Source organism: Eubalaena glacialis, chromosome 8, assembly GCF_028564815.1.
Source record: "Eubalaena glacialis isolate mEubGla1 chromosome 8, mEubGla1.1.hap2.+ XY, whole genome shotgun sequence".
Taxonomy (NCBI): domain Eukaryota; kingdom Metazoa; phylum Chordata; class Mammalia; order Artiodactyla; family Balaenidae; genus Eubalaena; species Eubalaena glacialis.
In genome coordinates, this window is record NC_083723.1 from 123,609,592 (window position 1) to 123,620,665 (window position 11,074).

The 11,074-nt window shown below is 58.6% G+C and overlaps 1 protein-coding gene across 1 annotated transcript; it reads right to left on the reverse strand.

Annotated features, from left to right (window-relative positions):
* Positions 1–2,225: 2,225 nt before the first annotated feature.
* On the reverse strand, positions 2,226–9,957 carry CRYGN (crystallin gamma N). Its single transcript, XM_061198194.1, has 4 exons — positions 9,937–9,957; positions 7,757–8,005; positions 5,921–6,066; positions 2,226–2,361 (listed from the first exon to the last, which is right to left on the reverse strand). Exons 1-4 carry the CDS (start codon positions 9,955–9,957, stop codon positions 2,226–2,228), a joined length of 552 nt encoding a protein of 183 aa, XP_061054177.1.
* Between the last annotated feature and the right edge of the window lie 1,117 nt (positions 9,958–11,074).

Genomic DNA, 11,074 nt, shown 5'->3' on the forward strand with positions numbered 1-11,074 from the left:
GGGTGGACTACTGTTATTTTAACTATTGTATCGATAAAATACACCTGTATATGCAAATGTGTGTGCAGTAGAGTGGTTGGGAGCAAAGGCATCAGCCAGACCTGGTTTGAATCCTGACTGTTGTGTGACCTTGGGCAAGTTGCTTAACCTGTCTGTGTCTAGCTCTCCTTCATAGTGGTGATAATAAGCATATCACCATCTTGGTGTTATTGCACACAATAAGTAAAATTACACAGGTTCCACTAGTACAGAGCTGGCATCAAGTCAGAGCATAAAATAAAAGCTCAATAGTATCATCAGCAACATCAACAACGGGGAAAGGGGTGTGAGGTCCTGGAGGCCTGGGGCCAGCTAGACCCGCTGACCCCTCCCCTCCCAGGCCTGATGTGGAGCTTTGAGGGTCAGACAGTTGCAGGAAAGACCAGCTGAGCAGGGACAAGGTCATGGCTGTGGGCAGGGCCTCCCACACGTGGGGACGAGTGTAGCTGAGGTCACAGGGAAAGCGCCACATCCCCGAATAAACTGGCAGAGAAAGGGAAAACAAGAGCATGGCTTTCAACAAACTCACACAAGGCGAGGTACTCCGGGCTCAGAGATTTGACTGGTTTGCTGTTAGTTTTGTGGTGGTTTCTTTCTTTTTTTTTTTGCTTGGTGCTTGGTGGTAGTTATTATGCTTCTATCATTTACACAATAAGCTAGTCAAAGTTAGATGCAAATTTCAGAAGGATTCAAGTGATAAATGTGGGGAAAAGGAAAGCATATAATAACTTGAATAAAATAAAATTGGAAAGGGTTCCTAATAATAAAAAGAAAGAAGAGTCAAGAAAAATCAATAAATCCTTTTCCTTAGCACTGAAAATGTGTATGTGTAAAGCATACAACAATAACAGATAAAGATAAATTGGGATAAGTAATTGCAATATATGACAGATAAAGGCCTATTTTTACTCCAAACTACAGCTTTCCATCAGCTATGTGGTGGTTTTCAGTTGTTGGTTTGGACGGTGAGCGCCGCTGTTCAGGATTCTGGTGGGCAGCTGTAGGCGGGGAGCGCGGAGTTACCTGGGCCACTCCCAGGATCCAGCAGGCCCTCTCTCACTGGGGACAGGAGGCTGGACACTGAAGTATGGGTGGGGAGGCACTGGGGGCCTCTTATTCCCGGAAATCCCACTACCTCCCAGGCCAGGCTCCTTCCTCCCTCTCTCCTGGGGCTGTGACCCCCTATCAAAGCCACCCCAACAAGGTGGGCCCAGTGTCCTGCAGAGGGCCCGGGCCACAAAGAAGCTCCGTGGATTCACCCTCGGGATGAAGAGAGCCTGGGCCCTGGGTGGTGCAGCCCTGTGAGCAGCTGCGAGTGAGCAGACGCTCTCTGCTCCCTTCAGCCCTGAAAGCTTCAGCCCCTTTGGCTTCCTCCTAAGTCTCCTACCCCTCCATCCCCCCAGAGCCCACCTGTTCAGGCAGCAACTCCCCCTCGTCTTCCAAGCCCCCCAGTTTCTCTCTCCTTACAGGGTACAAGGGGTGATGTGTCCCTGGGATCCAGCCAATCCTTTCAGAAGATCCTCCCCTATAAACTACAAGATCCCCCAGAGATGCAGACTCAGGAACCCTGGGTCAGGCCTGGCTGTGGAGTGGACCAGACCACACGGCCTGGCAGCCCATCCCTGATCAGGGAGACTACAGCCCAGAGGGAGCCCCCACCTCACAGCAGACCCCCTCGGTGCCCTGCCCTGCTCCATCCCCATCACATCCTTGCCCCGCCCCCATCACGCCTTCCCAACCCCCTTTCTCTCCTAACTGGCCAGTGGGTGGGGTTCCTGGAAGGGGAAGCGCCCTGGCCCCATCCTGGTGCCACTGGGAGCTGCTCTGGGACCTGAGGTGGTGACTCCCCATGTAGGACGTTGGCTTTTCACGTGTGAAGTGACAGGATTGAACTCCATGACCTATAGGTCCCTTCCAGCCCTAATGCTCCCCCAGCGGGTGCCTCACAACGTCCCCCTCCACCCTTCCTGGTCGGTCCCTCCCACGCCGGGGGGTCCTGCCAGCCCCCTGCCCAGGGCCTGGGGGCCCCCCACCCGGCTGTCCCTTGGTCACGAAGGGCAGAGGAATCACGCAGCGCTTGGCTTTTATGATGTTTATTTCCCACGGTCCGAGTCCCGGGCGGGCTGAGGGGACTGTCCCTCTCTCCGGCCGCTCCTGGTCGCAGCTGGACACCGGCGGGCGGGCGGTTAGAAGAAGTTGGCCACCCGGCGGAGGGACTGGACGCGCGCGCTGTGGGCCTCCCAGTCGGAGAAGCTGCGGAAGTCGCCCCGCTCCACCAGGTACATGCGGCCGCGGTAGTTGGGCTCCTCGTACAGGACCCACCTAGGCCAGAGGGCGGCGGAGGTCAGGGGCCCGGTGCTGAGCAGCGCAGGGCCCGGCCGCTCCTGTCCTGGCACCGCAGCCGCGCGTGCCCTCCTCCCCCGCAGCCGCCGCCCTGCGCCCCTCCGCCCCGGGCCAGCCCTTCACGCCCGTGACCCCATCCCCGTTCTTGGCTTATTTCTACCCCCACCTCCCGCCCGTCCTTTCACTGCCCCGTGTGTCCGGGCCAGTGCTGGGTGAGACATTTTGCACCCAGGGGTGCTCAGCTGACATTTGAAACTGACCAGTCCAGAATGTTCATCACAAGGGCCGGGAGTGGTTCCAGGATGCACATCCTCTCATCCCCCCAATCCCACCCCCCCCCCCACACACCCCACTCCTTCCTGCTCCTGGAAAGGCCTGTTTGCACAGACAGCACCCAGCACATGGCAGGGGGCCTGGCACAGAACGGGAACCGATTACTATTCATTCGTTGGATCGTTCAGCAAATGTGCTCCTGGGTCCACGTGTGTGCCCAGCCCTGCTTCAGGCCCTGGCGAGTCTCAAATCAGTCAGACGCACAGGTTCCTGCGGTGGGGTGAGGGGTGAGGGAGGCAGCTGCACGGAGGAGGGATCCTTCCCCTCCCCATCGCAGCTCCCAGCTCCGGGGCAGCTGCTAGCAGGCCGGAGAGCAGAGACCGGCCGACAAGGACACGGACTGGTCTATGAGCACGTATGGCTGGGCTCTGGGCCAGGGCAGGAGAGAACAGGGCCCCGCATCACCAGAGGCGATGGGGCTGCAGGGGAAGGGCCCCAGGGCCCAGGTAATCGGGAAGGTTTCGGTGGGGGGATGGGGGGCCCCCCGGAGAGTTGTCTCTGCCTGAGGACGGAGGGGAGGGAGTGTGATCTGAGGAGAGGCCTCCGGACACGTGGGGAGCGGGGCTGTCGCAGCCCCGTCCCTCCACTGTCCCTGAGACAAGCAGGCAGCTGGGAGGGCCGGGGGGACCCCCCCACTGAGCCGGGCTCTGGAGCCTGTGCTGAGGGGCGAGGGGGCGGCGGCGGGGAGTGCGGCGGGGCTGAAAGCCAGCTTGGTCCACACCCACTCTTTGTCCAGGGCAGCCTTCTCCACCTCACTCTGGCCTCTTTCTCTTTGACCACTGATAGAACACAGTGTTTTTCTCTGTCAGTCACGGAGGGGCTGGGGGCCTTGGGAAGCAAAGCAGGCCTCAGTCTCCAGGCCCCCGACAAAGGGGCTACACACCCAGGTCTGGCTGCTGGGGTCCCTTCCGGCCCAGGCCATGGGGTGCTCTGACCTAAGGGTTCTTGTCCGCGGACCCCAGAGCACTCTGGTGTTGAAGGAGGTTTCTCCCCAGGAGACACATCCTCAGAATCTGTGAGCCCATCCAGCACAAGGCCAGCTGCCACTCACCTGCCACCGCCGTCCCTCTCCTCCCCCGTCCCAACCCCACATCCGGAGCCTGGCACAGTCCGCTGAGGGTCAGGGGTCGGGCATGAGGAGAGAGAGGCAGAGAGTGGGAGTGAGTGGGGAGCACCTGCCAGGGAGCACCGGGCGGGCTGGGGCCAATCTGGCCTCCCCTCCCCACCCCTGGGCCTCCCCGTGCCCACCGCATCCCCCCACCCAGCCCATGACCTCCCCACACTCCCGCCCACACACTGAAGCCGTGGCCTGAGGCACCTCCAAGGGAGTCAGCCCCTCCCTCCCTCCCTCGAGGAGCTGGGAAGGACCCCCAGCAGTGTCCTGGGCTGCCCTGGAGCACGTGGGTGTCCCCAAAAGGAAGAAGAGGAAGGAACCAGCTAGGCCTCCGCAGGAACCCCTCACCCGCCCCTGCTTCCTGCCGTGGGGTGGCGAGAAGGCAGAAGGAGGGAGGGAGGGGGCATGCCGTCCGCATCGGCACCAGGACTGCGCCCTTGGGAAGTGGGCCTCGAGATGCTGGCACATCTCTTCTAGGTGCCCTTCAGGACACGGGTCTGTGGGGACAGGCCATTCCTGAGCGACTTGGGACCCAGAAGAAAATGACTTCTGGCAGGTAGGAGGTGGTGGGGAGACCCACCTTGCACCCCCAACCTCAGATGCCAGGAAAGCCCTTGAAGGAGGTCACGTCCATACTAGGGTATCCTGGGGGGCACCACTGGGCAGCTTTTCCTTTCCAAGGGCTTACATTTTTTTTTACAAGTTAAAGTCACAGGAGGTCAAGGAGGAGGGCTCCATGGGGAGCGGAGCAGAGCCCGGGGCCAGACGTGGGACCCACCGCAGGCAGTCCCCCGCGGAGTCTTCGCCCCTCTGAGCATTATCTCTTCTTAGGTGAAGTGGGGGATGAAGTCCCTACGGTCAAATCTTAGCTCCTACCTTCCTGCCTTCTTCTCTAAACAAGCCCCTGGAGTCCCCGGGGTGGGTGGAGGGGGATTGGGCCTCGGGGCTCAGGACACGTTCTACGCAGAGGTACGACTCTGGCCTCACAAGACACAATTTAGCCAGCAAATGGTTGTTTTGGAATTCTACCCCCGGATTCCCAGGTGCCATCAGCTTAGGGCAAACCTGGAATTTCTGAAAGGCCTTTGGGTCAGGGCCCAGGGCCCAGCAGCCAACATCTGACCTCGCAGGGGAAGGTGGGGAGCAGTTCTTCCTCCAGCTCAGCCACGTCTTCCTTCAGTCCCTCCCATGACCACTCGCTTGCACCCTGATCCCGTGCCTCAGAAACATAGACAGCAAAGGGATCCCGTAGCTGCCGAGAAGAGCCATGCTCCTGGGACCCACGTTTTGGGGCTCTTCTCCTGGGGCATGGGGTATGAGATCTGGGGAGACACCCAGTTCTAGATCAGGGACAGTCTGACTTGAAGCCAAAGGCCTGGCTGCAATCCCAGCGGGGCCACTCCCAGCGGGGTGGGGTAACTTTCTGGGTCTCAGCTTGCTTCTCTGTAAAATGGGGAAACGCTCTCCACCCAGCTGGGCAGGTGGGAGGAGGAGGAGCTGGCCAGCTGGGGGGTGAGCAGGGGCTGTGAAACTTGGCACAAAGGGTGTGCACAATGGGCGTTCAGATGCCCTCGGCTGGTGGAAGGAACCAGGTGTGCAGGAGTCGACGGAAGCACAGGGTTCTGACGGCTCTCTTGGGCTAGGGCGGACGAGCCCCTCTGGGCCTGGGGAAAAGCCTCCCAGCCACTCTCCATCCCCCAGAAGTGAGCCACTGTGACATCATCTCCCCGGGAGGCCAGCGTGGCAGGGCTGGGCGTGTGGTAGGAGAGGTCCAGTTCGGGGTAAATAAGGGGTGAGCATGTGGGCAGGGCCACCCTTGCCAGAGCAGACTTTCCCCAGCTCGAGAAAACCAAAGCGCATTCCATGAGCTGAGCCTAGTCAGAGAGAACGGCTAGGTCTGCAAAGTGCCCTCCTGCCACCGAGGGGGGCCTTTGGGGCCCTGCGTCTCCTCACCATGGCCTTCCTGGGCCAGGGGGACAGATGAGGGAGGGAAAAGGTCTCTGGGCAGGGGACAGGCTGCCCCCCTGCTGGGGTCTGACCCAGCCCGGCAGGCGGGGAACTGTGGTCAGCGGCCACGCGGGTTCTACTCACGCTCCGTCCCCGTACACCTTGATGGCGTTGACCCAGTTCTTGGCCCAGCCCTGACTCTGAAGGAAGGGACAGTCGTCCTTGAACTCCAGGCACTGGCCCGTGAAGTTGCAGCCCTCGAAGATTTCTAGGCGGAAATGCTCCCCATGCTGTGGGCCCCCCGCAAGTGGAGGAAGGAAAGAGGGTGAACAGTGGTGACGTTTCCCATCATAAACAGGAGCCCGTGTGGGCAGGAGCTTGGACCCACCCAGCACCCAGGGCACCCGTGAGTTCCTGGGCTGGGGGGCCGGTGAGTACCCCGACCTCAACGCACGCCCCTCAGACCAGAACTGCCGCTCGTTCTTGCACATGAGATTTGGTTGGGTGAAAGGGGTCTATCAGTTTAAAAAGATTCAGAGCCCCTGAACCAGTCCAGTCACTTCTTTCTTCAACTGCAGAACCCAAGGTCCAGAGAGGGCCAGACCTCCTGGGACAGCGGCCGCCCTCGGACCGGCCCGGGGCGCTGGGCTTCCTCCTGCCCCAGACATACCACCACATTCCTCTGCCCTTCACCCCCTCCTGGGCCACAGGCCACTGGCAGCCTTTAAATGATAATATTTTACAAACTGTAATAGAACGTTTATTAAAACACGAAGCCAAAAATCTAAAACAAATAACAGGGATCTCATTTGCTGAAATCCCTGCTGGCTCCCTGGGACGAGGATATACGTCCCCCCATAAGATTCCCCGTATTTCCAAAGACCGAGGTGGGCCAGCTCCCCACGGGCTCTGGCGCCGGCGGGGGCTGGGTCTGCGCCACAGCTGGCCCCAAGGATAGCTCTTACGAGAACAGCATTCGAAAGATACCCAGGATAGTTTTCATATAAATAGCATTATGCAAGATCCAGGGCCAGCCATGTTAATTCCTTTTTCCAAATGTCCGTGACCTGGTGGAAATCTTAAGAAAGCATTCTTACAATTTGAGAGGCCAACGCCCAGCTGGTTTTGCAACCCATGTAGAAAAGAGAGGGGTTTCCACACAGGAGGCCCCTCCCCTGGGGGTCCTCAGATGTCCGTCCAGGAGAGGGTCCTCCTGCAGACACAGGGCCGAGACTCTCTGATAAGTTGTGCACCCCTGGTCTCAGGAACCAGCCATTTCCCACCCTAGCTTCCGGAGCTCACAGAAGGTCAGTTAGGACTTTAAGGTGGAAGAATCCTAAGGAGTGGGAATGCCCAGTCCTCAAACCCTACCCTCGGGGCAACTTCGCCATGGGGGAGTGACACCTCTCATTGGCTCTCCCACACGTACTGGGCGGCCCTGTGAAAAGGCAGCCACCTGCTGGCTCCTGCCCCCAAATTCCCGCTGCCTGGCCAGTGATACCTAAGCTTCCTCCGTCGGCCACTCCATCGAAGGCTCCTGAAAAGCACTAGAAGATGACCTGCCTGGGTGGACGCACCAGGACCACATCAGCCTTACTTTAGCTGAATGCTCCCCCATCTGGTTGCAAATCCAAACCTCTACTGTTTTCAATAGCATTTTAAGTGGAAAATTCAGCAAGATTTTGGCATCAGAAATTGAAAGTGGTTTCCTGATACATGGCTGAAAACGCAGGCATGAAAACTCCCAGGGGCTTTCCAAGTGGGTCCCCATGCACGGGAGTGGCTGGGTCTGTGTGGGGACATCCCTCGGGCTTAAAGATCCCACGGTCTCATCCGTTCCTAAAGCTGGGAGGGCCCTGCCCCTCCCCCCCCGCCCTCCCGATTACTCATCCCACGTCTGACCAGGCCTAACCGGGCCCTGGGTCACTCCAGCAGGAAACCCCCCATCCTGGCCAAGTGGAGTGGCCCAGGCCCACTCACCATTCCAACAGGCCGACAGGAGCCCATGTGGTCGTTGTGTCTGTTCCAGAGGTAGAAGTCGGGGTAGTCGCCGTGCTCCAGGACGAACTGCTGGCCCCGGAAGTCGGGGTGATCGAAGCAGACCCAGGCCCCACTCTCCACGCGGACGGAGTTCACCCGGTTCGTAAAGCCTCGGTCTTGGAAGTTGTCACAGTCCCCGAAGACCTCCAGCTTCCGCCCCGTGAAGTGCTTGCCCTCGTAGAGAGTAATCTAGAACGGCCAGGTTAGAGGACCCGGAGTCAGGGGCTCCTCTCCTGTCAGTTTTGGGAATGGACACATGGGGCCCAACATCCACCACTGAACCCCAATTCCCAGGCCCTGAAGCCCCGACCTGCGGCATACAGTAGGCGCTCAACACTGTCTGTTGCCTGGGTGAGAGAATGCCTGGATGGCGGCTTGAGGTCAGACCCAGCGCCCGGCTCGCCCCACCCCAGGAGGCCACGGTTGAGTAGACAAATCTCAGAGGATACGAGGGGACAGGGAGTTCCCCTTTGTCCAGGGGCCCGTTTGAAAACAGGGTCTTTTCAAACTCCCACTGCATTTTTTAAACTCAATTTTTGTTAATTGTTAAAACATAACATCCAAGGAAATGTTTCAAAAGAAAACACTTCACCTACAACCCTATAACCGAATATTCACTTTCCAGAAAGTCAGGTTTCTGAGACTGGGCCCCTTAACAGGAGATACTGAATCCAACGAGCCAAGTCAGGGCCTGGCACGGGATTAACGGCTCAAAAGAGGGCTTTTTCAATGCAACCCCGTCCCTTTGTGTCCTAGGCCTCTCCTTTGGGTGACGTGCATGTGTCAGATCTGGCGCTTTCTCACCCAGCGGTCAGTTCAGACACTGTGTCCTATGGTGATGTAGCACTGATGGGTAATCCCTGTTCCCAAACTAAACATGAACCAGATGGTAACTAGACTTGCTGTGGTGATCATTTGATAATGTATAAAAATATACAATCACTATGTTATACACCTGAAACTAATACAACCTCGTTAGCCAATTGTACTTCAATAAAAATAAAACAAAACAAAACAAAAACAAACAAATAAAAGAACCATACCAACCCCAAAACTCACTCACTTTCTGCAGAGGAACCTAAAATTCCAACTCTCAATAACTCTTTGGGTTTCAAGAATTGTGCTCCTAGAAGGGCCCTGGCAAAGTAATGTTACCTGGGGCCCAGTAACTGTGGTCATGATGTATGTGTGCTGTCACTGATGGTAGAACTGCTCCTCTGGGCCCCTCGGAGTTAGGCGAGGCCAGATGCTTTGGCCAAAGGGATGTGCGTGGACGTGGAAGCTTTGAAAACCACGCACCATTTCTCATGTCTCCCTTTCCCTCTGCTGATATCAAGGTGTCCCTCTGCAGCACAGAGGAGGGGGTGCAGGCCACAGTGGAGGTGAGCTCCTGGGGTTGCTGCTGAGGCGTAACCTAGCCCCTGCAGACAGATACAGTAATGCTCTCACCCACTCACCTTGAGTGCAGCCCCTGGAAACCAAAGGCAGTCTCAGACTAGCTAGAATAGGGAGCCAGGGAAGGGGGCAGAGATTCAGATTTGCCAATCTTCCTGCACAAGGCAGGTCTGATCGAGGGCTCCCCCCGCCCCCAGATATTCAAGGACAACTGGTCACCCACAGGATTCGAACGTCCCTCAAATTTCAACATTTTGCAGAGAACCAGCCCCAAGTGCCCCTGAGCAGATCCCGGGGAAGGAGCAGCCACGTTAGCACAGCCTCAGGCAAAGAAGCGGGGCCCAGGGGCTGCAGGGCAAGGCAAGGATCCTCCACTCCAACCCCCGCTCCCCTTAGGTCTGAGCACCGCCCCTGCTCCGGGCTCTGCGGCAGGGGCTTGGCGCCGCAGAGCCAGTGCTGGAGGGACTGGGCGGAAGGCCTCCCCACCCACATCACAGAGGCCCTCAGCCGGGGCCAGGCACCCCGTTTGGTTCAGAGGTTTAGCGCACTCTGCTCGGGGTTGTCAGATGCAAAGGGCATCAAGCGGGTTGGCCGCTCCTGTCCCCGGCCCCCATCCTGAGCACAAAGAGCAATGAGAGCGGGTGTCTGGGCCCCGGCCCAGGGGCCCTGCGGTGACCCTGGGCGGCGGCGGCGGACGGACGCGAGAGGTTAGAGCGGGCACTCACCTTCCCCGAGCGCTGCGCCATGGTGCGCCTGGTGCGCCGTCCCACCGGCCCGCGGGGGCCCCAGATATAGCGGGCGGCGCCCTGCTGGCTCAGCGCCGCCCCGACAAAAGATTTGCTGGGCCGGCGCGTTAGTGCTGTCGGGCGTGCTAAGCCCGCGAGGGGCCGCCCGGCCCATGGGACCCAACCCGCCCCCGCCCCCGCCCGGGGGTCTCCCTGGTGCCATCGCGCCCGCGAGCCCAGCCAGACTCCAAGGCCTCCTCTCTCGCCGACCCAGCCGGCCTGCCGGCCCTGCTGAGTCAGGACGGGTGGGCCCCGGCCACCGCCCCCCCCTACGACGCCTCTGCCCTGGGGTGGGGTTCCTCAGGCTCCCCTCGCCCTCCCTCCTCTGCACAGAGTACAGAGCCTTACCAGACCTCCCGCCGTGCACTCTCCCACCCGGGGACCCAGGCTCACATTGCTACTGAGTTCGCTCTCTCTTCGAGTGAAGAAGGATGGACCCCTGCTCCAGAGGGCAAAGAAGACAGCCCCTGTCCGCCCCCGTGCCCGCTGCTCTTGTCCATCCCAAGTTTGTGTATCCTACCCACAGTGAGGCCAGACAAACCGAAATGTTGGAGTTCGGCACAGAGAAGGGTTTCCTGCAAGGGGCATGAAAGGAGAAGCGGCTGGCTCATGCTCCAAAGGCTGCAACTCCCTGATGGGTTTCAGGGAAGGTTTTTTTATAGGCAAGGTGAGGGAGGGGAGTTGCAGGGTGTGAAGTGATCGGCTCCTGCACAAGTCTCTGCTTGGCTGATGGTGAGGTAGTGGGGCGGTGTCACAGGGGTTAACGTGATCAATCGTCAGGCTCCAGTAGGCCTGGGGGCTACAGTGCTCATGGTCATCAAGTAGTTAACTTCTTCCATTTGGTGGGGATTTTAGCATCTGTGAAACAACTCAGGAAATGTGCATCAGATACTGCTATCTAGGTACTTCAGGGAGGAACTAAGGATTCTGTGACCGCCACATGGCTGATTTACCGTTCAAATTCTTACCAGTTCTCCTGGCCCCACTGCTCTTTTTATCACTACATGTTCACATCCTTCCACTCATTAATTCTTGAGCCAGGCTTTTGTGACTCAGGGGAGGCCTGAGAGACTACAGC